The sequence below is a fragment of the Artemia franciscana genome, chromosome 15 (assembly GCF_032884065.1).
Source record: "Artemia franciscana chromosome 15, ASM3288406v1, whole genome shotgun sequence".
In the NCBI taxonomy this organism is placed as follows: Eukaryota; Metazoa; Arthropoda; class Branchiopoda; order Anostraca; family Artemiidae; genus Artemia; species Artemia franciscana.
In genome coordinates this window covers 36,193,926-36,221,310 of record NC_088877.1, presented here as the reverse complement: position 1 = coordinate 36,221,310, position 27,385 = coordinate 36,193,926, and the positions used below count along the sequence as shown (strand labels likewise).

The window sequence follows — 27,385 nt, the reverse complement described above, 5'->3', positions numbered from 1 at the left end:
ACTTCCATGAATTAGCTATATACTTTTTTTTTTACAAAAAAACACTTCTCATGAAAGGAGTGGGTCTAGAAACGCTGGGGGAGGAGGGCTGACTAGAGTGAAAAATGAAAGTTTTAGTGCACTATTTAAATAACTTGAAAGGCAGCCACCCCTCCTCCCAACCCTTCTTATCAGTCCTAGACCCAAGGGCTCTGAATTAGGTAAGTTGCCTTCTCCTCACACATAGATTCACTAAGAGGTAACGCTCTAGTGCTGTCTAGGGTAAACAGGCTAAAGACTCCAATGTATTATTTTTTCCCATAACCACTTCATAAGGAGGGCATCCAGTCCACAACCCTCTTTTAGTCTCCCCCCAAAGCGTCAGATAAATATTTTTAGATATCATTTTGTTCAAAATAGGCTAAAACTAAAAAACAATTTCTCCAGGAGCAATATGACCTCCCACAACCTCATGGAGCAAAAGTTTTGCAGCTTGCACACAGTTTACTTATAGGGTTTCTTATTGTTAAAGGGTGCATGTTTGATTCTCAAGTCTCCAAATCAGCTTAGGGTATTAACAAGAAACTTTCAGGAAATGTTGAGGGGGTACATTGAGAAAAAAACACAGACTCTGTGCATGTTGGTTGTCAATAGAGTGAAGCAGGAGTATCCAAGGAACACTTAAGGGCAGTAAGTTGAAACTTTATGTGTATGTTGTGGGCGATGTGGAAAAACGGTGAGAGTCCATTTTACTAAAGATCGTTAAGAGGTGTAATAACTATCCCTCTAGGGTTTCTGTGCCCTCCACAGTCCCTGGAGAAGGGTTTTAATAGCTGTAACTTGTCCGCTGCTTATGTACAAGATTATGGTTGGGAAATGGAGGATTTTTTTTTTACTCTGGGTAGGTCCAAAAAGGTTAAGAGTATTAGGGTGAAATTTCATAGAATATTGAACTAAACCAAAAGACACTATGTATAGCCAGGTTATCAAAAGAGCATATCTGCATTATCTTAGGAGCAGTATAGGACATTAACTTAAGATTTCAGGGCTACCATTTCTGTTAGCATTGCGACTGGATCTGTGAATACTTGAAACTGCGACTGCAAACACTTGCGAATGCAACTACAACTAATCATAACTACTTGCAACTGTGACTGCTAGCGACTTCAACCAAGACTACTTGTCATGGAGACAGCCAATACTTGTGACTATGACTAATTGTGAAGGCTACTGAAAGTACTCGCGACTATGATGGCGATTGCAATACTCGCGACTGTGGCTACTTGTGGCTGTAACTGGAACTACTTGGATTCACAAATACTTGAAACTACAACCATTGTAGTGTCATCGCGACTAGGACTACTTTCAACTGTAAGTTAAGCTTCCTTCGATTACGATTTTGACGACTTGTGACTCCAAATACTTGGTACAGTGACTTCTTGCAACTGCGACTGCTTACGCTTGCAACTACGGCTGCTTGCGAGTGTTATAGGACTACTTTCAACTGTAAGTTACGCTACCTTCGGTTACGACTTTGACGACTTGTGACTCCAAATACTTGGTACAGTGACTTCTTGCAGCTGCGACTGCTTACACTTGCAACTGCGGCTGCTTGCGAATGTTATAGGACTACTTTCAACTGTAAGTTACGCTACCTTCGATTACGACTTTGACGACTTGTGACTCCAAATACTCTGTACAGTGACTTCTTGCAGCTGCGACTGCTTGCGAATTTTATAGGACTACTTTCAACTGTAAGTTAGGCTACCTTCGATTACGACTTTGACGACTTGTGACTGCAAATACTTGGTACAGTGACTTTTTGCAGCTGCAACTGCTTACGCCTGCAACTGCGGCTGCTTGCGAGTGTTATATTACTACTTTCAACTGTAAGTTACGCTACCTTCGGTTACGACTTTGACGACTTGTGACTCCAAAAACTCTGTACAGTGACTTCTTGCAGCTGTGACTGCTTACACTTGCAACTGCGGCTGCTTGCGAATGTTATAGGACTACTTTCAACTGTAAGTTACGCTACCTTTGATTACGACTTTGACGACTTGTGACTCCAAATACTCTGTACAGTGACTTCTTGCAGCTGCGACTGCTCGCACTTGCAACTGCGGCTGCTTGCTAATGTTATAAGACTACTTGCGACTGCAGATGCGACAACTTTCGGTCGAGACTTGAAAAAATACTACTTCAAAAAAACTTATATCAAAATTTCCTTCTCTTTACTTGCTAAAAATTTTGAACAGAAGAATTAATTAGAAATATTAGTCTTTTCAGTCTGTTTACTGGCGCAAATTTTTCCACAGGAGAGCTAACCGTGTTTTGAAAAGGTAGAGTTATTTCATTTCTGTTTCTATTATTAGCATAAGGAGTAATGGAATTTGCTTACAAAATACATCATATAAAGGGTCAATGAAATTACAAGACACTTAATGCCACGTAACTACATGAAAGTAATCTTTCCGTTTCTCGGTACTTCATCGTTGAATGATAAATTTCGTAAAGTCCAAGATGCTTAGAAATCCCTTATTCCTACCGGCTGAATTAATTTCAAAACTCAGTTAAATCAATACTGACTATTGAATGTCATTGAAACAGAAATCGGAAATTGCTTACACATGCCCCTTTTACAAATTGTCGATGCAAAATGTTCCTTCGCTAAGTCTCTCTAGAATTCAGACAACAATATCAAGTTTAACTGCTGAGGTGAAAATATTGAATTTCGGACTTTTTGCTGAGAATACTCTGAATACTCGAAAATAAAAATAATGAAATCTACGTTAGGTTCTAACAAATTTTAAGGATACCAGCTAGGTCAAAACACCTAACTTTGGAGCTTCAAAAAAATACAGTTGATTGTACAAAATAAAAACAGTTTAGATACCTTTATCTTCTGGTACCTGAATGTACCAGGATATAAGACAATTCTAAATAATAAGAGTTTCTTCATTATGATTGCTAAGAGCGATATTGAAATTTGAAAGGAACAGAAATTGCTCGATATACAAGGGTGGATGCCCCTTCATACTTTCAATGACATCTCAATCACACTAGCGGAAAGGCCACATTTATATTCCACTTTTTTAGCAGTTGGTGCTTGCCTGAGGACCAAGATTTTTAAGGAAAAGTTCAAGCTGGTCATTAGCTGCATGCAAGGTTCTGTATTTGGTATTCTAAGAATCTTTAGTATCTTTACAAGCCCTAAAAATACCAGGATGTCTTGATATATCTCACGCTATGTAGTTGGTCACGATATTATGAGCAATGAAAAAATTCACTATGTCTACTTACTCAACTTTTTCAAAAATTAGCAAGGATTTTGACATAGAATTCATACAACAGTTGTAGTTGATCCTACAACTGCTTCTAATTTTGGTTAAGAAAAATTCAAGAGGTTTTAGCAGAAATTTTTGGAAAACTTAGGTATACAGCCAACGGGCTTAAATTAATTAAGATTTCTTGGCTAGTCTATTTTGTTTTTGGTATCTTATTTAGTTTTCACAACATTTAGGTAGTAGACCTACTTGCTCTTTCTCCGAGTCTTTTTTTTCTTTTTTTCTTTTTTTTTCACCAGATTTCTTAGCAAGAAAAATAGGTTCCTCAGAATCAGCTCAAAAATTAATGTTAATAAAGATTCATGATTGGTATTTTGTGTTAACGTTCGTGTATATGTGAGGGCTCATGCAAAATTCAATTAAATCCATATGAATACAAAATATTGTTTGAAAATGTTAAATTCCCCTATTCTTTCGAAAAATTTGGAAAGAATGTTATGTGACAATCAAAGAGTGAGCCTTTTTTGACCATCTAGCTGAGGCCGAACAAAAAGAAGGTCGCCCCAGGAATTGAGAGGGAATAGAACATAAAAAAGGACTAAAGGAAATTGGAACTACACCATCTACGACGACATATCAGAGGCCAAACGAAAAGAAGATCAACCTAGGAATTGGGAGGGAATAGAACACACAAAAGGACCAAAGGAAATTGGAACCACGCCATCTATAACCATCCATCTGAGGTCGAACGAAAAGAAGGTCACCCTAGAAACGGGGAGGGAATAGAACATAAAAAAGGACTAAAGAAAATTGGAACTATACCATCAATGACCGTCCATCCGAGGCTAAGCAAAAAGAAGGTCAACCCAGGAATGTGTAAGAAATAGAACATAAAATAAGACTAAAGGAAGTCGTACCTACAACATGTATGACCATCCATCTGAGGCCAAACGAAAAGAAGGTCACTCCAGGAAGGGGGGAGGGAATAGAACATAAAAAAAAGACTAAAGGAAATCGGAACTACACAATCTATGACAATCCATCTGAGGCCAAACGAAAAAAAGGTCGCTCCAGGATTGGAAAGGGAATAGAACATAAAAAAGACTAAAGAAAATCGGGACTACATAGGAGGAAGTAACTAGTGAAGCTTTAAATAGTTGGGGGGGGGGTCGCACCCAGCTGTTTTGATCTTAGGCAGTTTTTCGCTGTAAACAATAGTTGGTTTTAATAGTTACGTACTTTGCCTGTAATATCATTGGGCCCTCAAGCTATAGTCTAGGCAGTACTTCCGTATTCTCTGAATTTGTGGAGGTTTCCCTGAAGTAATTCGTAAGAAAAATAAGGTCTCTGAAACCTAGCCAAAAATATACGTTAACGAAGGTTAATGATTTTTCTGTCGCGTTAGGATTCGTGCATATATGATCATTAATCTAAAAAAGAGTCTATCCACAAAAAAAAATTCAAAGAAAAATAAAGAGCTACATTTAACTGAAGATGAGCAGAAATTATGCTTAAAAACTTTTAAAGCCTAAAGCTATCAAAAATCAACATCAATAAATCAATAAAACCCCCCTTCGAACAGAAATTACAATAAATAACAGAGTCCAACTATGTTAAAAAACTAAAAGAGCTAAAAAAAAACTAAAAAAAACTAAAAAAGAAAAAAAATAAAAAAAGGAAAAAAAATGAAAAATAAAGGAGAAAAACAAAACTAAAAAAAAATAAAAATAAAAAAAATAAAAAGAAAAACGAAAAAAAACTACAAAAAGTAAAAACCAAAAAAAAACTAAAAAGAAAAAAAGGGGAAAAATATAAAAATTTATTTCATCATATACCATTTCAAAAACGAATGTATATACAGACCGGGACACCGGGATACAAATGACGACCGGGACACAGGGAATATAAATGACGACCGGGACACAGGGACACAACTACAACGGGGACGCCGGGGGGCACAGAGGGACATATAAATGCCGACGGCGACACAGGGAATGGTCGATTAGCAATCACCATCAACAAAGCTCAAGGGCAATCATTAGAATCATGAGGTATAACTAAAAAAACTAAAAAAAAGGTAAAAAACTAAAAATTAAAAAAAAGACCAATTCAAAAACGAATGTATATACAGACCGGGACACCGGGACACAAATGACGACCGGGACACAGGGACACAAGGAATATAAATGACGCCCGGGACACTCAAAGAGAAATCACAGACTGGGACACCGGGACACAAATGACGACCGGGACACAGGGAATATAAAGGACGACCGGGACACAGGGACACAACTACAACGGGGACGCCGGGGGGCACAGGGGGATATATAAATGCCGACGGCGACACAGGGAATGGTCGATTAGCAATCACCATCAACAAAGCTCAAGGGCAATATCATTAGAATCATGAGGTATAGATCTGAATACGGATTGTTTTCCCATGGACCATTATATGTTGCATGTTCAAGAATCGGTAAACCTGACAATTTATTTATGTGCACAGACAATGGGACAGCAAAGAATGTTGCATATTCGCAAGTTTTACGTAGTTAAAAACATATATATATATATATATATATATATATATATATATATATATACATATATATATATATATATATATATATATATATATATATATATATATATATATATATATATATATATATATATATATATATATATATATATATATATATATATATATATATATATATATATATATATATATTCACAGGTGGGACATAGGGACACAACTACAATGGTGCGTAACTAATATGGCGCGTAACGACTTACGCGCGCGGGGGGGCTTGGGGGGGCGGCGCGAAGTGCCCCAACCAACTAGGTATTGGGGTGGCGCGAAGCGCCACCCCAACAGCTAGTGATGAAATAATTCAGACGTCATATGCAAACAAACACGACGTCTGTCGAAAGACAGACAGACACAAAAATAAACAACTTATTTTTATATACTAGCTGTTTGGGTGGCGCTTCGCGCCAGTTCAACACCTAGTTGGGGGGGGGGGGGGCGCTTCGCGCCATCCCCCCAAGCCCCCCCGAACGCGTAAGTCGTTACGCGCCATATTAGTTACGCTCCATTGTAGTTGTGTCCCTGTGTACCACCTATGAATATAGATAGATTTATATATGTGTTTTGAACTACGTAAAACTTGCGAATATACAACATTCTTGGCTTTCCCATTGTCTGTGCTTATGTACTTATATTGACGTCATATGCAAACGCTCTTTTTACAAACAAACAAACAAACATACATACACACAACTCGTTTTTATATAGATAGATTGATAGATAGATATAATACAAATTAACTGGGTAAAACTTGCGAATATAAAACATTCTTCGCTGTCCAATTGTCGCTGCATATAAATAGATTGCCAGGTTTACCGACCCTCGAACATGCAACGTACAATTGTCCACGGGAAAAACAATCAGTATTAAGATCTATACCACATTTTTCCAGTGATTGACCTTGAGCTTTGTTGATGGTGATTGCAAATGCTGATCGAATTGGGAATTGCAATCTTTTAAGTTGAAAAGGCGGATCCATTAGAATCATGGAAATGCGAGGAATAAAAACAGCCTCACCCTCAAAAGGCCCTGTCAAGATTGTGGCCTCTATTACGTTTTCCATTGTTTTTTTTTTACGGCAAGTCGCGTGCCATTGCAAAGCTTTGCTGGGTTTATGTTACGTAACAATACTATTGGTACGCCTATTTTTAGTTGTAGAACGTTTGGTGGAAACCTTGAAAGATCCACGGAATTTAAAAATTCAAATGGATAATTAACCGCCTCATTTGGTTCCAAAACTGTGTCGACTGACTTGTAAAGGACTGCCTGGTCTCGAATCTTGGTCAAAACAATATTGTTGATTTCGTGGACGTCTATATTTTTGGGTGCAAGAATCGCTCTTTCACTTAGCCATTTATTATTTTTATAATTGTTTAGAATATTCGGAAATACTTTTTCAATCAATTCATTTTTGGACGTCACTAAATTACAGAATTCAGCAGGTAGTTGTATACGTCCTGAATTGAGTCTACTGGGAGCTTTCCGTTTCCAATTGCAAGCAATCGATCTGCAAATGTTTGACCAGAGTCATCGTTTTGCAATCGGACAAGCTTATTTGTAGTTAATTTTAATGTCTTTACGTGTGCCCATGGCAAGCATTCATTTCGTCTGCAGGGGTTGATCTAGGTATAATAGGTAATGTTTGCCTGAAATCTCCCGCAAGCAATATTAATTTGCTGCCAAAGGGTTTCGAATTCCCTCGCAAATCTTTCAAACTTTGATCCAGAGCCTCGAGCGATTTTTTGTGTGCCATTGTGCACTCGTCCCAAATAATAAGTTTGCATTGCTGCAATACTTTACCCATCCCTGATGATTTGGAAATATTGCACGTGGGAGTTTCTGTAGAATGCAAATTCAGAGGCAATTTCAAAGCGGAATGAGCAGTTCTTCCACCAGGCAGCAACGTTGTGTCTAGAGCTGACGTCTCTAAACGTTTTCAATGGAGTATATCTTCGGACATTTTCGATTTATATTTTTCTCATAACTCTGTAGGAGCTGAAAAAGAGCAAGTTGTTAGTATGATTCCAAACAATGCACGAATTTGACTTGGAGTTGACGTTTCGCACGCGTCATTGATGCAGTTATCCCAGTGTTGGTCATTCTCCAATAAATTCAGAGCTTGGCATGCACTACGGCAAGTGTCATGTATAGTACCGTTTACAGTTCTCAAATACTCAAAGGACGTCGGACCGGGTACATTCACCAAAAGCAGGCGTAGAAAGAAGCATTCATGTTGATTGGGGTGAATGGTGTAGAGTCTTCCTATCGTGGTATCTTTGAAGATGGTAGGTTGGCCGTCGACGTACTTATCCAGTTTTCGACGTTCAAATACTTTATTTTTAGTATTCCACGTGTAATACGAAGGTACTTCAGTATACAGCAGTTTTTTTTGCAAAAGAATAATTTTTGCATAGCGAAAAGAAAGCAGTTAACTTTGTATCCATGGATTCAGGGCTCTTTGTTGCACGTTGGATTCCGAAAAATAAACATGTTGACCATTCTGTAAGTGTACCGCTAATTGAACAACAGCTGGACTACGTTCATGTATCGGAAATGAAAGAATTCGTCAAACAGCTTCATTACTGCTTATGTATCTTCCAGCCTGATATTGTACGATTTCGTCGATATCACTGATTTCGGACTGCAAGCCAAAAACTGCCATTTCACTGCCTTTGATAATAATGGGGAATATGGAACAACCCACTGGTTATCTACTTCGATGGTGGTACCGTTACGCTTCTTTATTATTGCTGTTTTACCGCTATCTTCAGTAGATCTTCTTCTATATTGTGTGTAACCATCATTGCCTGAACCTCCAATTGGCCTTGAAGTAAAAGCTGCTGTATCTCGTACCAAGATTGACTACATGTAAATGTAATAAATAAATCTGGACGACCATAGAGACGAACATACGCAATAGTATCTTGAGCATATTCATGCATATGACGGGGACTGCCAGCATATGACGAAGGTAAAATCGTTAATCTTCCAACGTTTGTGGTATTACCGTCATTTACAACTGCATCTCGCAAATGAATGTATTGTTCAGAACGGAGCTTGGTCTGATTCAGACGGATAAATAGCAAACGTTCTGATTCAATTTTTGCATACATATCAACGATGTATTGGTGAAACAATTGACGGCATTTTAAAATATAATTGTCTTCATCCTGCCGAATCATTAGTCTATAGGAATAATAATGCATTGCACTGCATTTCTTATTCATTTCTTTGTTAGTGGCTGGATTTATCAATTTAATATTAAAGTAATAGCCGTCAGCTCCATCCCAAAAAAATGATAGGATATTGTAGGGCATCGTGGCATCGATGAGTTTCAGCAATTCTTACCAACTGAGCGTTTCGCTTATGAAGAATAATATCTCGAGGTAAAAACTGATCACAGACCATAACGATTGCCACTTCGTCGATAGTTGGAGCATTGTATCTACGCACATGTTGGCCAGGAGGCGTTTTGTCAGCGGAAATAACAATTTTATGCGTATCAGTAGGCATCAAATCGATGGCTGTTTTGAACAGACGCACAAAATTATTATTGTCATGGAAAAGATGTTGCAAATGGGAAACGATTGTCCTTTCAACGTCGGGAGAAATTTCGCAACGTTCATTCAATTCAGAATTTCTATCACTGATGAAGTACAATTGTAAAAATTTATGATTCTCGCCTGAGAATGGTAGAAGGGACCCTGCTCTATGATAAATTTGCCCTTTTACTTTGAAAGTAGGCATAAATTGATCTTGATTTTCGATTTGGGCACTAAACGACGTCATTTGGAAACATGAGTTATATTTTCGTGATAAAAAACGCTTAGATGCTGACGTAGTTCCAGTAAGCAAAGTCTTCAATGGCTCTGGGGGTTCAGCCAGTTGAGGAAGTTTAACTTTTCCTGAGGCGCAACACATTCCCATTGTTTCACCATTAAATTTCAAGGCCTTGTAGTAGGGACAAATTTTAGACATAGTCCCGATTTGAACACATCTACTATAATCATCGACTGGGCTGTACCTGAATGCCATGCGATAATTTTCACGTTGCTCTTGTGATTCCTCGGCACGCTTTCTTTTGGCATTATCTCCTGAAGCCGCAAGCCTGTTTTCACGTTGCTCTTGTGATTCCTCGGCACGCTTTCTTTTTTCACTTTCTCTTTTAGCAGCATATATATATATATATATATATATATATATATATATATATATATATATATATATATATATATATATATATATATATATATATATATATTCACAGGTGGGACACAGGGATACAACTACAATGACGCGTAACGACTTACGCGCGCGGGGGGTTTGGGGTGGTGGTGCAAATACTACATAATTGTGTTCGTAACATCACTCTTCACTGTTGGTCGAAAAGCAAATTTTTATCAATTTATCTGATACGAATTAGAACTTAGCGATTCACTAATCTAAAAGTTTCTTTTTGGTATAGCTAAAGCATCTAAGCAAGTGAGCATTACTTATTGCAGAAATTTAATGCAGTCAGCCAGTCTTATTAAAACATAACAAATTTTAGGTAGTATTTAGTAAGAAGGTCCTGGCTTTAGGGGGGGGACTTAGGATATTCTGTTTGGCGTAATATCATATACCAAGTTAATATCTGGAAAGAGTATTTAACCACAGCGATAGCACAAGCTTGGGATCAGATTTCAAAGCAGTGTGCTGGGTCTTTAAATATAAATTAAATACTAATTTAATACTAATTAAATACTAATTAAATACTACCTCTGACTTCCGCACGACAATCCTGGGGGAAAATATGTCCTCTTCAGAAGAAACATTTGTAAACTCAAATTCTAGATTGTATCCGTGCTTCAAAAGGTGAGTTGAGCCAACCCATGTCCCACATATCATGGCCATGGTACCGATTCCTAGTACAACCTAAAACATAAATATTGTTTTTAGTTTGTTTATTAAGTAACTGTCCGACGATGTCAATAAGTCTTCATAGTTTTGTAGCCCTTGGCTTGTATTGGAAAAATAAGGCTTATCGCTTTATATCTTACATTATATATTTACTACGGATCCTTAGCCCTGAGCCAATCACTGATCTGGAGACAGTCATGGCACATTATACGATGGGTAAATGAGTCGAAGTGAGTATTTTTGCATTGTATAATTAGAGTGAGGTGGATTCCGATGCTAACAGTAGAGTGAGCATATTTATCTTTTTATGTTTTCACTAAGTTTGCGGTTTACTACTTGTATTAAAACTTGGTAAACCACACACATTTAGTCTTATGATATTCTATAATGAAAACATTCTTAATCTATACAACAATCTATTTCTCTTCACAAATCTCTTGCCCTACTTTTCAACACTTGGTTATTAATAATATTATTAATTAAGCACAGAATTAGCTCTCAAATGAACCCTTAAACCTTTCTCTACAATGATTTAGTTTCCTGCTTATTCTCCCCAGAAAATTTTCACCACCAGAAAAAACTCATCACGGAAAATTCCCTCCGAAAAAATTCTCCCCAAGTTTAAAATTGAGCAGTCACAAGGAAAGTATGACATAAAAAAAACATAGAAAAAAAGAAAGTTTTTAGGATATTTTCAATACAGGCAGAATATATGAAGTAGAGTATTCTATAGTATAGGCCTATATCCTTACATTTGAAAAAATTTCTCTTTTCTTGTCTCGGCAAAACTTTATTTTCATGATCAGTTTAAAACGTATAGCCGTATGTCCTTGGGCAAATTTAATGTGCAAAACATAAATCGAAGAAATTGTCTTTTTGAAATTAGTCCCTCCTCAGAAAAAGAGAGCTCCAAAAAGGACTAATTTTTTTTTTCAATTGGTCTGAAACCTATGTGAAACCTTGGGCTAAGGCAATCCCATTGTAGAAAAGTAATAAACAAAAACGTTGCTTTTTCTCAAAATGTAACCCAAAAATGGGCCAGAAAAGCGCCAAAAAACTTTTTTCCATCCGCTTCAAATAGCCGAGTGTAAATTGAAAGTTCTAGCTCCCTTTTCAAGGTTAAAAGCTACTTGCGGATAGTTTCACTCGCCTTGGTTCCTTTGCTGCTAGCCGGCCTTCCTCTAAGCCCTATAATATCGAATCAGGATTTTGAGATATCTATTGTGTTGAATAAGTTAGAAATATACAATAAGCTTACCTTAAGGCTTGATGTCCCACAGTCCCGTTTTAACCATTATTTTACCCAGATATGATAACTCAGCTCACCCCAAAAGCACAAAAATAAAAATTGAACTAAAATAAAAACGTGAAAATAAATATTATAGGGCATCAGTGGTCAGCAGCCATTTTTGGCTCCTAGTCAAAATTAATCACAATGTAACAATTGAAGGAACGTTTGGGTCAGTGATATTTTCATTTTAATACATTCTTTTAGTGAGTAACAAGGAAAATTTTCAGAAAAAATAATTATATTACTATAATCAGCTTTGATTATCATTTTAAGAAACTAAAAAACTTCTGCCGTTCACCCTGCGGTTACCTGCAGATCATAGGTTACTAATCCTTGTTCTACCTTTTTTGGCTCCTGGTCAAAATTAGCCACGATGTGAAAATTAAAGGAACGTTCAGGTCACTGATACTTTCATTTTTAGACATTGTTTTAGTGACCAATGACAAAAATTTTTGATAAGAAAATAATTATATTGCTTTTTAAAACTTTAATTTTCATTTTTTTAAAACTAAAAAAAACTTCTCCCGCTCTGCAGGTCACTTTGCGGTGACCTGTAGATCATAGGCTACTGATCCTTGTTCTGCGTCACATTTTCTGCTTATACTTTGGAATATAGGTAGAATATTCTAAAATTTCTTATTTTCTAATTAATTTGTTGGTCGTATTTCTCTCTGGTTTCTCAATTTTACGTTTAGGGGTAATTTTCCACGCGAAGGGTATTAATCGGGGGCTGATTTGCTGGTGGTTATATTCCGCGGGGGAGAATTTCCAGGGGAAACATTTCTGGTGGAATACACTGGCCGTACACTGGCTAAATAAGATACTATCGGGTTTCAAATGTCTGGACGTTAAAGATGTAATTTTTATTTCGATCCGCAATCGTTTGCAACAAGTTTTTAGCTCTTTTTTTCAGAAGTTAGTTAGTACAATAAATGTAAATAGCTAAAACAAACCTACATAATGGCTAACACTGTTCATTTAACTTTGCAATATTATTCTTACAAAAACAGTTTTTTTTAACATGCTTTTGAATTTTCGATAGAATAGACTAAGGTTCGTAATTCAAAATGACTTGGTCATTAGCACAATCATGATTTTATAGAACAAAGTATGAAGAAGGTCTACTTAACGTAAGGAGCGAATACAAAAACACAAATGAGTGGAGTTTACAAAATTGACCAATTAGACAAATTGTATATCTTAGAATGGAACGGAGACAAGGTGCCTGGCGTGTGCCTCATTAAAATAAAAACGCCTCTCAAAATCTTTAAATCAGAATGTGTGGATTTAACGAAGTGAGAGCTTTCTTATTCAGTGTTTACTTCAGAAGAAAGGATAAGCCAGACCAATGGTCAAATAAACTTTTCTAAGATGTTGACCTTTCAAATTTTAGTATGCTTTTTTTCAGAATAAGTAAAAAAAAAGAGGGATATACTATTTGTGCACTTAAATGTGTGAAAATATTTTAGTTAAATCCCAGTACATTGCAGTACATCCTCTTATGCTAGAAGAAATGTTCACATCCTCTTATGCTAGAAGAAATGTTCATGTATCATCTACATCCAAATTGAAGGTTGAGTGTAACACTGTAAAATAATTTTTACTAAAAATAAATCATATGCAGTAAATTGATTATAAATATTTTTTTATTTCTAATTAGTTATTTTTTATTATAGTGTTTAATTTTTAAATGGCAAATAATGCAGACCTTCAGCCAAGCAAAATTTTTTATAATAAGAATAGGTTATATACCTATTCAATATAACTAAGTTTGAAAAAGCATATGCATTTCTTTTTTTAGCTACTGCAGTTCAAACATTGGCTTTCCAAATTGGCGTTAGCAGTTCCAAGGCTTATTCAGCCATGAGGATCCTTACAAGGTACGTTTAGGTATTTTGTTAATTGACATTTTAAAATTAAATTTCCCTTTTCAATTTTACTACTATAAGAGAAGGCTTTTTATTTGTGGAATTTAATGGGTAAAAACGTATCAATTTAGACGCAATGCATTACAGCATGTAGTGGATATTTTTACATTACATGGGAGTGACATTAAAACTTAAGACGAACAGAAATTATTCCGTATATGAAAGGAGCTGTCCCCTCCACAACGCCTTGCTCTTTACGCTAATGTTTTTTTTATTGTTTTAAAAAATAGTGTGACAGAGTCCAACTTTAGCGTAAAGAGCGAGGCGTTGTGGAGGGGACAACCCCTTTCATATATGAATAATTTCTGTTCATTTTAAGTTTTAATGTCGCTCCTTACTTGCAGTTGAAAAAAACTTGTTTTTTTTTATTTAATCACTATAAGAGAGGCCTTATTATTTGTGAAATTTGATGTATAAAAACGTATCAAACAGTTCGTGGTAACGAACTGTAGTAAGGAGCGACCCGGCTCAATAGTAACCAAAACTCTAAAAAATTGAATTTTGATATCAATAGCTACATCAAAAGAATCGTATTTTAATGCTGATTTTAAATATATAAGTTTCATCAAGTTTAATCGTACCCATCAAAAGTTACGAGCCTGAGAAAATTTTCCTTATTTAGGAAAATAGGGGGAAACACCCCCTAAAAGTCGTAGGATCTTAACGAAAATGACACCATGAGATTTAGCGTATCAGAGAACCATACTGTAGAAGTTTCAAGCTCCTATCTACAAAAATGTGGAATTTTGTATTTTTTGCCAGAAGACAAATCACGGGTGCGTGTTTATTTGTTTGTTTTTTTTTGTTTTTTTTTTCCCCCAGGGGTCATCGTATCGACCAAGTGGTCTTATAATGTCGCAAGAGGGCTCATTCTAACAGAAATGAAAAGTTCTAGTGCCCTTTTTAAGTGACCAAAAAAATAGGAGGGCATCTAGGCCCCCTCCCACGCTCATTTTTTTCCCAAAGTCAACGGATCAAAATTTTGAGATAGCCATTTTGTTCAACATAGTCGAAAACCATAATAACTATGTCTTTGGGGATGACTAACTCCCCCACAATCACTGGGGGAGGGGCTGCAAGTTAAAAACTTTGACCATTGTTTACATATAGTAATGGTTATTGGGAAGGCTACAGACGTTTTCAGGGGGATTTTATTTTGTTTGGGGGTGGGGCTGAGGAGAGGGGGCTATGTTGGAGGATCTTTCCTTGGAGGAATCTGTCATAGGGGAAACGAAAACGTTTTTTTCAAATGAAAGGAAGAAGTAGCTGTGAAACTTAAAACGAACAGAGATTATTACGCATATGAGGGGTTCTAAAAATACTTTAGCATAAAGAGCGAGGTATTTAGGAGGAGATAAATACCTTGCTCTTTATGCTAAAGTATTTTTAGTAATTTCAACTATTTATTCTACGGCCTTTCTGATTCAAGGGTCATTCTTAAAGAATTTGGACAAAACTTACGATTTAGTATAAAGAGCGAGGCATTAACGAGGGTACAAACCCCCTCGTATACATAATAAAAATATAAGGTTATGAAAGTTTGTTACGTAAGTTAATTCTCAAGTTACGTATATTTTTACTAATAAAAAAGTTCGTTAAAAATTAAAAGTTCTAGTTGCCTCTTTAAGTAACCGAAAAATTGGAGTGCAACTAGGCCTCCTTCTCCACCCCTTATTTCTCAAAATCTTCTGATCAAAACTAAGAGAAAGCCATTTAGCCAAAAAAAGAATTAATATACAAATTTCATTTTAATAATTTATGTGCGGAGAGCCAAAACCAAACATGCATTAATTAAAAAAAGTTCAGAAATTAAATAAAAAAAACTAATTTTTTTAGCTGAAAGTAAGGAGCGACATTAAAACTTAAAACGAACAGAAATTACTCCGTATATGAAATGAGTTGTCCCCTCCACAATCCCTCGCTCTTTACGCTAAAGTTTGACTCTGCCACAATTCTACTTTTGAAAACAATTAAAAGCTTTAGCGTAAAGAGCGACTAATTGCGGAGGGGACAACTCATTTCATATACGGAGTAATTTCTGTTCGTTTTAAGTTTTAATGTCGCTCCTTACTTTCAGCTAAAAAAATTAGTTTTTTTTATTTAATCAGTTTAGACGCAATGCACTACAATGTGCAGCGCATATTTTTACATTACATAATACGCATGAAGCATTTGCCTTTGAATGAACCACGAGGAAAAAAATTTAACCCGGATCAACTCAGTTAAATGAAGATTAAAAATACCCAGTTCGTGGGAAAGGACTAAGTAAAGAGAGGCTCATGTTAAATCCTCTCTAACTGATGCTGTAAAAATGGATTTCTGATAGTTATAAGTAAATCAAAAGAACATTCAGTTAATAGTGACTACAAACACGGAAAATTCCCGAAGTTCAAGATTAACTATAAAAAATTATGTGAAAATAAGGGAAGTGATCTTTATGACAGCTAACCGCAAAATTCAATATATTAGATAACCCTCATGCTTAGTTTTTAACCCTTTACCTACTAGAGTATGAAATAAAAAAAGACATCAAAATAAAGGCTCCAGCTGAGATTTTTTATTCACAAATGGTTGTGTGCTTCCAGGGGTTTTAGGATTCTGAAAGAGAATCACATATTTTAAGTTGATTCAAGGAAAACAAGTTTATTCACTTAAGACTTCAGAATAATGTACAATGCTGCATAATTATGCATCAGCTAATATGAGGGAAAAGTGGTTGATCTTTATGTAAGTGGAGGGGGGAGTAAATGTCTTATTAGTGCAAATGTATAAGCTTATGAATTGAAGCAATCGCCTTGCCTGACACTCATTGGGGAGACACTAAATTGGACACTAAATTGGACACTAAATTGGACACTAAATTGGGGCCCAATTTAGCTTTGGACGCTTGTTTGCTTGTCATTCTACACAAATTAACGGTCCTGTGTCAATTCTAAATGCTTAGTCAACCTACCTAAGACCAAAGGCAGGCGTGACTTGTTTACCTCTTCTCATTCCAGGCAATCTAACAATCCTTTGTCAATTCTAAACCTTTGGTCAGCCTGTCTGAGACTCTAGGCGGGTGTGCCGTTCTAGCTAACAAAAAAGCATTTGTCCAATAAGAGTCAAACTTACTGCCGCCGTTTACCCGTGTCATTTAACCAAATACTTGGAAAACTATAGTTTTCATTGTTCGCCTGCGAGTCCAGAGGACTTGTTGGTCATCTGTCAATCCTATGACATGATGTTCCACCTTTCGACTACAAGCGGCCAAGCCTATTAGGCTTAGGTTTCACTTGTACGGCTGTGAGTCCAAGCAAAGTCAGTCCCAGAAAATTTTTTTACTACAAAACATGCTATTGTATGGTTTAATACTTTTTTTCCGTCACTAAAGCCCGTTTTTCTTGACACAGAAGCTCAAAGCTTGATCCGAAACTCAAATTTTAAGTGTCCCTTTCAGTGCACGAAAGTTCACACTCCAGAAAAGTGGTGATTTCTACTATCTTGTGGTGATCAATAGCAATTTTAGCCCGAGGAGGGCCAAAAATAGAATAAAAATTCTTAGATAGCTAATTTTTTTTTTCAGAGTATCAGAAAAGTTATATATTCAACTTTACCTATTCAATATCCACAAGGGTACATTGCAGTTCATTTACGTCCAAATAGTTATGCAGTCCATTCGAAAAACTAGGTTAATATTCAAATTTATTTTTAATGTGTAAATGTAGATTTGTTATCAAGCTGAGTTTGTTCATTTGAGGCACCATTAACTAATAAAAACAAGTTTTTCAACTGAAAGTAAGGAGTAAGATTATAACTTAAAACGAACATTTATTGCACTTTCTAAAGATGATCCTCGACTTTTTGAGCGTCTCTAAGAGTAATATGATCATATAGTCTTGAATTTTATCATTTTTAAGACAGCTGTTCAATCTTTTAAATACAAAGGAACCAGATCTTTAAAAGTACATCTTAAACCAAAGTTCCTTTTGTTACGAGTATTATTTACTGGATATGCCTATTGGAGCAAATCTGAAAAAAACTGCAAATACAATACTGAAAAATTATGCTCGTAAGACCTCCTTACTTCATTCATTTTGTATCTTAATTTCTGCATATGTGGCTGCCCGGACAGAAGTCCCTTAGAAACTGATGGCAGCTAATGTAATATTTTCGACTGATACCACAGAATATTCGACTAATCGGCTGATACTGAATTAAATACAGTAAAGAGAAAATTACTTCAAGTTTGAAAATTTCTCTCACCTTTAACGGTTTCCTCGTGATGCATTTTTTTCGCAGTTTTGTGGCCACAGTACTTCCTTCTTCGATATCTTCACCTAAATAAATGAACAAGAAATTAATAAACAATTATTCAAACTATAAATAGTACACAAATATAGTGACAAAAAACTTTATGACAAGCTGCAATTGAAATGGCCAAGTCAATATTCTGTGTGTTGGAAAAATTTCCAACAGAGAAAAGGAGCATTTTACATGCGATGTATATCTACCAAACTAGATGGAAGGCTGGAGGGCAAAGCTAGCGAAGATAATGTCCAAATATAGCAAAATCATTGACAATGAATAGCTAATGTAAAGTAAGTAAAGAGCCTTCCATGTAAGATTGTTTTCTGTGATTTGTTTGGCTACTTTGTACGGAAGTGGTGGCTATTAAAAATTTTGAGGGGCTAGTTTGATCAAAAATTTAGAGTTTCAGCGCTTTTTACCCTGTAAGGTTCTTTGAAGGAAACCAGTCTCTTTCCTTGCGTGGTTTGCTACCCAACCCTGCTAGCCCCCAGGACATCTGATGAAAATTTGAGACATTCATTTCACTCAAAATAGTTGAAACACTCGATAAATATATCAGTGGAGAGGTCATGAACTCCATATTCTCTATTCCACGGACTGTATATCACATAAATTTCCAGTTGTGACCGTACAGGTTTGTCGTGGTTGCAGTGTGAGAGGGAAGTTCTTGACATTTAGGGAGTGCTTATCCTCTTTTCAAAAATCAGTAAAATTTTCTCAGACTTTTAGCCTTTGATGTTACTATTCTCAGAATAGTAACATCAAACTTAATGAATTTTATGTATTTAGAACCAACATAATAAGCTGATTCTTTAAATATAACGAGATTATGTTACTATTGAGCCATGTCGCTCTTTACTTACGCATCCTTACCAAGGATTGCTTGAAATTCTTTAATAACGCACTTTGAAATCTCTTCATTTCCTTCAGAATATTCAAAATTTCATGAATAATACATTTCTTTATGTAACAATATTTCTGTGTCACTTAAGGGATAAATTTGAAAGAGACTTTCCAGAAAAGAAGTTTTTAAAGAAAATTAAAGAGCTAAATCAAACTTGAGACCAGCAGAAATAAAGTTTTATAGTATTTCGTCAAACTCAAATAACTTTAAATTATAGTTAAAGAATGCATGAAGCCCAAAGATAAAATATACTAATATAGATGACAAAGTAAATCTTAAAACGATTAATATATAATTGAATATTCAAGTCAAACTTACCAAGAACAAAAGTTACTACAAGCAGGAGTTTAGCTATATTTACAAAATGAAAATACATCGAAAAAAATTTAAAGACATATTTAGTTGAATAAAAATTGAAAAAAAAAACGCAATTGCTCGAACATAATTGGGAAAAGATTTTGAAAAATCACGGAAGCTTTCGAACAAAAATCAAAGATGTTTGAAAACCTTATTACAAAATTGTAACTAAATAAAAACCACAAAATACTGAAAATCTGTGATTTCATCAGACAAAGTACATGAAAATCGTAGCAAACTCTCTATCGAAAAAGAATGAAACGTAAAAAGTAAATTTCGAAAGAAAAAACTTTACGAAAAAAGAAAAAAAGTGAAATATCTTGAAAAAAATTTGAAAACCTTGACAAAACATGTGCTTTCACTTGCAAAAATAAAAATTTGTGGAAAGAAAAAAATGGAAAACTTTTAACTGTAGGACAACTTTTAAACAACTTTAGTACAAAATTGAAACTGGCAAAAAAAAAATTCCTCGACAATTTTATGGATGTTTGTGTTTTCGCGTGAAAGAAATCCAAAAATGGTACAAAATCTCCCTTCTAAAACCAATGCATTTTGAAACTTCGGACAAAAATTAAAAAGGAGCAAAACCGTCAACAAAAAAAACGTAATTTCTTGTAGTATGTGCTAAATTAAAGCCAACTATTTCACCACGTGGAAATTATAACCTTATTTTATCCTACTCAAAAGGACACAAACAGAAAATCGTTCCCGTCAAAAAAGGGAAATGCGTCACTTTCATTTTTCTTGAAAATATTATCAATGCTAAATGTAATCTCTTCCGTTGTTTATTAAAAGTGGTGAAAAGAAACTACAATATAAAGTTTCGTTATTATCATATGCATATTTTTCTTATAAAAATAATCCTGACTTTTTTCCTTTCAATTAATCGGCATAAAGTGTATATTTAATATGACTTCGTAATTTTTTATTTTCAACAAACTCTAATGGTCAATAATGTAGCAGTACAAAAACAGTATGGATTTTTAAACTTTTTATGAATTTTATTAACACCATTAATTTATTTTTAACTTTGTTTTTTTTTTGTACACATTTTTATATCATGAGAAGATTCAATAATTAGAAAAGGCAACACTTGTTTTTTGGATAAAAAGTTCTCTAGAATTCAGAAATGGAAGAATTCAGTAGAATTTCTGAAAAGAATTTCATCTCATGTGTCTTGTAAATAGATTTGGTATCGTAGCAATGAACCGTGACGCGTCAAAGGATACTTTGACTTTTTGTAAACGAACAGGGAAATATTGACAGGATTCAATCAATACACTAATGATTAAGATTGCGGAAAGAAACTAAGTTGTTTCGTCCAATAGTTATTAGGAATAGGATCAACTCAGATAAATGAAGCCTTTAGGAAATTAAATCAAAATGAAGTCAAACTTCTAGTTTGACTTCATTTAACCTCAAGATATAGACAAGATGTAGACAGATGTAGACTCTAGATGTAGAATACCACAATAGCTAGAATTAAAACTGAGATTTGTTTTTTCATTTATTTGATGAGAATGACTTACAAGTATATAAAATTTTTTAGGATGTTTCTCCCATCTTCTTTCCACAGTCCTTCGAATCATGAGGACACTTGTTGTGAAGCAAGGGTGCTAAATAGCAAAAATGTTAGGGAAGGGGCACGGATTTTGTTTTTAAATGAAGAAAACAAAAAAGCTCTTCTTCGAAATGTAAATGGATGGGGGGAGGTGTTCCTGTTTTATTTTTAATTAGCTGTTGGGATGGCGCTTCGCGCCACCCCAACACCTAGTTGGTGGGGGTGCTTCGCGCCCCAGCCCCCCAGGCTCCCCCCCGCGCGTAAGTCGTTATGCGCCATATTAGTTACGCGCCATTGTAGCTGATTCCTAAATGTGTCAGTTCAAGACAAATTGGCAACACCCGCTCGTTTCGATTGAAATTTGAAACCAAAGTTGATCTTATGAATGCCATAAAAAATCCCCCAGTCATAGATTATGAGAGGATCAAAGTGGCTGAGTATCTCTCCCTCCCGGTAAGATGTTTCAAGTGTCAAGCTTACGGACATATAATCCAGTAGCTGCAAAAATGAAGCTATTTGCGCAGTCTGCGGTGACCATGGTCATTCAAGCTCCAAAACATCTCCTTGTCAAAGAAGTGTGCATTGTGCAAATCACAGGATCATCCCTGTTACAGCTTCAAATGTCCAGTCGCCCAAGGACTTTTAAGTAAAGTTAAGTCAGCATAATGGCTCGAGCCTTAAGTCTCTTATCATGGAATATCAATGGCAAAGTGGTTGACAAAGGCCTAGTCCTCTCTGAACTTTTAGGTACAAATGAAATAATTTTTCTGCAAGAACATTTTTTGTCTCATGAAAGGAAAAATTTACTCAGCATTTCACAGAATTCTTATCTTTTATTTCACCCAGCGAAAATGAATAAGAGCTGTGGCCGACCTTCAGGCGGATTAGCTATTATTTCACAATTTCCCGTCAATCTCCTTGAGTCGAATGACCATTTCATTGCTGCCGAATTTTCGGACCTAATCTGTATAAACGTTTACCTGCCAACTAATTACTGCTCTTCGCAATCAGAGAATAAATTCATAAATGCTTGCAAAAAGCTAGCGAGTTTTGTGAAGGGAGTTTCTAAGCGTCCAAATGCTCGAGTTTTGATTGCGAGAGACTTTAATTGTGACTTAACAGACAGTTCATCGCCAAGAACCCAACTCCTTCTGAATTCCCTCCCCCCTTCCTACTCAATTGCTGACAAAACAGAAACTTTCACGTTTATTGGTGTCCTGTCAGCGACTTCTAACCTTGATCATTTTATTGCATCTTTCCCCTGTGAAACTGTCGATGTAATTTGTGATGGCTTTTATTCGGATCACCTTCCAATAAAGTTGAAAATAAATGCTTCATTTCATGCCCCTAAACAGCCAGATAAAAAGTGGTTTTATATAAAAGACTGGAAAGAAGTTAACCGCGAGATGTTTCGTTTTGAATGTGACAGAATATTAAATAAAATAAAGGTGTCCTTTCATTTGTTGTGCACGCGCTCTGGCCTTAGTGAAAAAGAAATAGCCATCGGACTTACCACCTATCTAGCTGAAATTAACCATGCATTAAATTGTGCTGAAGCTTCAGCTGTCCCATGCAAGCGTATTAGGAAAGGCTCTCAAGTTCAGGGCTGGTCAAAAAACCCTTCCCTTATTTCTGCGTGCGAGTCTTCTAAATTTGGCTGAATATTTGGAGGGATTGCGGCAGGCCTAAGTCTGGGACTATAAATGGTCTGCGGCTACGTTCTAAACGTTTTTTTGCTAAAGTGTTAAGAAAACATAAGGTTGATCTTATTGAGAAAAACGCTCATAAAATTGCAGAGAACCCTTCGAAGCTCTGGAAAAAATTTGAACGCCCTTGTGAACACATTAGTGCAAATAATATTCCTGAGCCTGAGTGGATAAATTATTATAAGCACGAGTTTTCTTCTCCCGATCCTGCTCTTGAGTCAAAATTTGAAAAAGAATTAAGTGCTTGTCTGAAGAAACACGATCCTTCGACATTTATTATTAAGCCAAGTGATGTATCGTTTTATTGTCAAAAACTAAAGAAAAGAAATTCCGCGGGACTTGATGGAATTACTGCCAGACATTTTGATTATGCAAGTGCTCTTCTTTTTAATCATTTATTACTTTTTCAAATGTCTATTGAAAACGGAGCTGTTCCTTATCAATTTACAGTTGGTCAAATAACCCCTATCCCGAAAAAAGGCAAAAAGGATTTTACTTCGTGTGATTCGTTCCGACCTATAAAAGTTTCTTGTACTATTTTTAAATTGTTTGAGTCAGTTATTTTGGATGAAATTGTTTCTAAATATTATGACCCACCCCACCAGTTTGGTTACCAAAAAGGTATTAGCCGGGAGCATGCCCTTTTTGCTTTAATGAATGTTCTTGCTGATGCAGAAAGAAGTAGATCCCATATTATCCTTTGTGCTTTCGACTCTTGCATTTTTTCCCAAGATTTATTTGAAGCGTATAAAAGAGGGGTAAATTTTTGTATAGTGAAGTGCCTTCTGTATATGTACCATCACCTTAAGGCGAAGTTAAAGGGGGGATCTTCCCTTTTTGATATTTTGAAAGGAGTCCGTCAAGGTGGCCTTACCTCACCTTCTTTATTTAATAACTCTGTTTTAAATGCCCAAAATTCTGTTAATTTTAGTTGTATTCACCGTGGATTTAACTTGTCTTTAATAACTTTTGCAGACGACGTTTTGAATCTAAGTCGTACTTTTAGTGGATGTGAAAACGCGTTTAATCAGCTTTATAATGAATATCAAAATATTGGGCTTTCTTTCAATGTTGATAAAACTGCTGTTGTAGCTTTCAATTTTAAAGAGACAAATGGCCCTATTTTTTTATCTTTAGCTAATGTTCATGTCCCCCTTTCTCAAAAATTAGTTTACATTGGAATGCCTATTGGAAAAAATATGAAAGAAACTGTGAATTTATCCCTTGAACTTTTGAAGAAAAAACTGAGAATTGTTTATGCTTCAATTGCATCTAATATTAAACATATTGATAAATTAAATCTTGCGAAAATTTATAATAGCCTAGTTGTACCTCATCTCCTTTCTCTTTGTCCGGTTTGGCAGTTTTTTAGTGAACCTCAGAAACTATCTGTTCGTAGAGTATATTTTCATTATGCTAAATTCCTTCTCAGTTACCCTCCTTGGACTAGAAATAGTTACTTAGTGAACAAATTCCGCCTAGTTTCTCCTACATCTATTATTGATAAAAGGCTTCATGATTTTCGTTCTTCTATCTCGTTAGTGCCTCACCCATGGTCAGCATTACTTATTTAATCGTTTGATTTGTGTTGATTTGTATTTATTTGTACTCTTTTTTCTCTTATTACTCCATCTTAAGGGCGTTCCGCCCACTTTTTGTAGATGGGTTATAAATAAATTGAATTGAATTGATATATATATATATATATATATATATATATATATATATATATATATATATATATATATATATATTTAACTACGTAAAACTTGCGAATATACAACATTATTGGCTGTCCCATTGTCTGTGCATATAAATAGATTGTCAGGTTTACCGACTCTTGAACATGCAACATATAATTGTCCATGGGAAAAACAATCTGTATTCAGATCTATACCTCATTATTCTAATGATTACCCTTGAGCTTTGTTGATGGTGATTGCTAATCGAGCATTCCCTGTGTCCCCGTCGTCATTTATATACCCCCTGTGCCCCCCGGCGTCCCCGTTGTTGTTGTTTCCCTGTGTCCCGGTCGTCATATGTGTCCCGGTGTCCCAGTCTGTAATTTCTCTTTGTGTGTCGCGGTCGTCATTTATATTCCCTGTGTCCCGGTGTCCCGGTCATCATTTTTGTCCCGGTCGTCATTTCTGTTCCGGTGTCTCGGTCTGTAATTTCTCTTTGAGTGTCCTGGTCGTCATTTATATTCCCTGTGTCCCGGTCGTCATTTGTGTCCCGGTGCTTTGCTGATGGTGATTGCTAATCGAACATTCCTTGTGTCCCGGTCGCTTTCTCTTTGAGTGGCCCGGTCGTCATTTATATTCCCTATGTCCCGGTTGTCTCATTTGTGTCCCGATGTCCCGGTCTGTAAGTTTGTCAGTCGACAAACATGACGTCACTCGACACACACACACACAGACAACTTATTTATATATAATATATATATATAGTTTTCTGTTCTTTCAGTACAAATACTAAAACAGAGATTTTTTAAAATCTGGAGAGCGGGAATCCCCCATCAAGTGGCACTCCTGATTGAATATACATAATTCTAGGAAAGATATATAGCTATTTTGGTTAGAAACTCTTAGCTAATATGTAATTGAGTTATTAAAGCATTAGAAATATTCCTTATTAGGTTCCTTATTAGGTTCATTGTCTCCTGTGATGACATCTGATTCCTGCTGAAGACAGGCAAAAACATTAAATTGATAGAAAATTCAGTGGTTTGAAACTCTTCGAGTAAATTGTTTCCTCCTCTTTGGTTTTAACTCGAAATATGCGATCGATAAAGTACAGCTGCCACATCCAGGACAGCCCACCTGTTCTTAGGCTGATAGTGTCCCATAGGTCCACTATGCCTAACTTCCTTTTAGCTAACTGTCGATCCCTTTTTAGCAAGATGGAAGACTTCAAAGTTCTGCTTCGCAGCAGCAACATAGCTGTTGCTACTGTGACGACAATTTGGAACCTCGATGAGACTACAGGACGGGTTGCTGGATCCAACTCATTTCTAATTACTCGAAATAGTCGAGATAACAATAGGCTCGGTGGTGGTGTAAGAATCTATGTGAGGAAAGACATTTCGCGTAAACTCCAACCTGAACTCACAAATCCAGATCATGAGGTTATATGGGTAATGCGTAAAATCACGGACTCGTCTCGTCATTTTTCATGCGTGATAACATCATCTGTATATTACCCTGAAAGCACAAAAAATAGGCGTGGCCTAGTTTCCTACATCCAAACAACGATTGATGCACTTGGAAGCCGATATAACAGTCCTGCTTTTATAATTACTGGTGATTTTAACCAGACAAAGAAAGCTTGGCTAACCTCCTGTCTTTCTCTTAATCAGATTGCGAACATTCCCACTCACTCGTCTGACAGTACCCTCGATCTGAATCCAGTCGGCTTGTCTGATCACTACATCCTCTTTTTTCAAAGCCAAGAGTTCTGTGAAAAAACCAAGCTTTCACAGATCACTACTAGACCAATAACCGACTCTGCAATCCGTGAATAAGGCCACTGGATTGCCGAAAATGACTTCCCAGAGGTTTCAACGGACGTTTCTCTTGAGCAACGGGTGTGTGCTTTCACTGAAAACTTGTACTCAAAGTACCTTGAGATATATCCAACAAAGACTGAGGTTAAACGCCCACTATTGAGGTCCTGATCCGTGAACGCAGCCGCCTTTACTCGAGCGGCAAGAGAAATCAAGAAGTGACCAAAAGAAACCTAATAGTATACATGATCAGAAATGCAAAACGCAAGTAGGGTCGTGAAAAAGTTGACCCCCTGTTCAACACCGAACCTGCAAAGTGTCATCGCTTGGTCAATTTGATGAGTGGAAATGTCTCGAAAACCAATGTCAAGATATCTGACGATAATTGGCGAATACTGGGTTCTAATGACACTAGTGCATTTCTCACCTCCATTTTTACAACTTTTTCAGCCATTACCCCCTCCCCCCCAGGAGAAAGCCTCACTTCTTGATGATTGCCCCAACGAAGGCATAATAGCGCTCAGTGGATTTGAGGTGTATAGTGAAATCAGGAAAGTAAAGACAAATGTCTCTCCTTTCCCAGTGAAATCCCTGCAAAGCTGTGAAATCCCACATCCGAGCAATTCCCAAAGTGAACCCGCCCAAGTCGTGTGATAATTTAAGACCAATCTCCCAAACACCATGCCTAGCAAAAATGACAGAATAATTCATCTTGCGGTGACTACTAGAGCAAATAAGACAGAATATCGACAAATATCAATATAGCAGACTCCCAAAATGTAGGACGTCTATATGCCTAGTCAGAACATACGATCAGATCCTGTAATGGCTTGAGAAGCAAGGCTGTTTCGTCGACCTAGCAGACATCGACTTTCGCAAAGCTTTTAGTCTCCTATTACACCTAGTAGCCTGCCTAAATCTGAAACGAATGGGTGCTAAACCCCAAACGTGGTTCATTTTGCTCGATGTTCCGTCTGAAAAACAGCAAAATATTTTTTCTTTACACGAAGAGGACTGTGACTCAGAGTAGAGTAAAATTGCCTGCAGTGCCCTGCAAGGTATGGAACTGGCAGGAATAACGTTTATTACCA

The 27,385-nt window shown here is 36.3% G+C and overlaps 1 protein-coding gene across 5 annotated transcripts in view; it reads right to left on the bottom strand.

Moving 5' to 3' along the window:
* The window catches only part of LOC136036418 (solute carrier family 35 member F3-like), a 183,027-nt gene that overhangs the window by 102,731 nt on the left and 52,911 nt on the right, over nucleotides 1–27,385 (bottom strand). For all 5 annotated transcript variants that reach the window (XM_065718638.1, XM_065718637.1, XM_065718639.1 and 2 more), the window contains exons 4-5: nucleotides 18,220–18,293; nucleotides 10,615–10,770 (exon numbers count right to left, since the gene is read on the bottom strand). In XM_065718638.1, coding sequence (XP_065574710.1) covers nucleotides 10,615–10,770; nucleotides 18,220–18,293 — 230 coding nt within the window. The remainder of the gene's footprint in view (nucleotides 1–10,614; nucleotides 10,771–18,219; nucleotides 18,294–27,385) is intronic.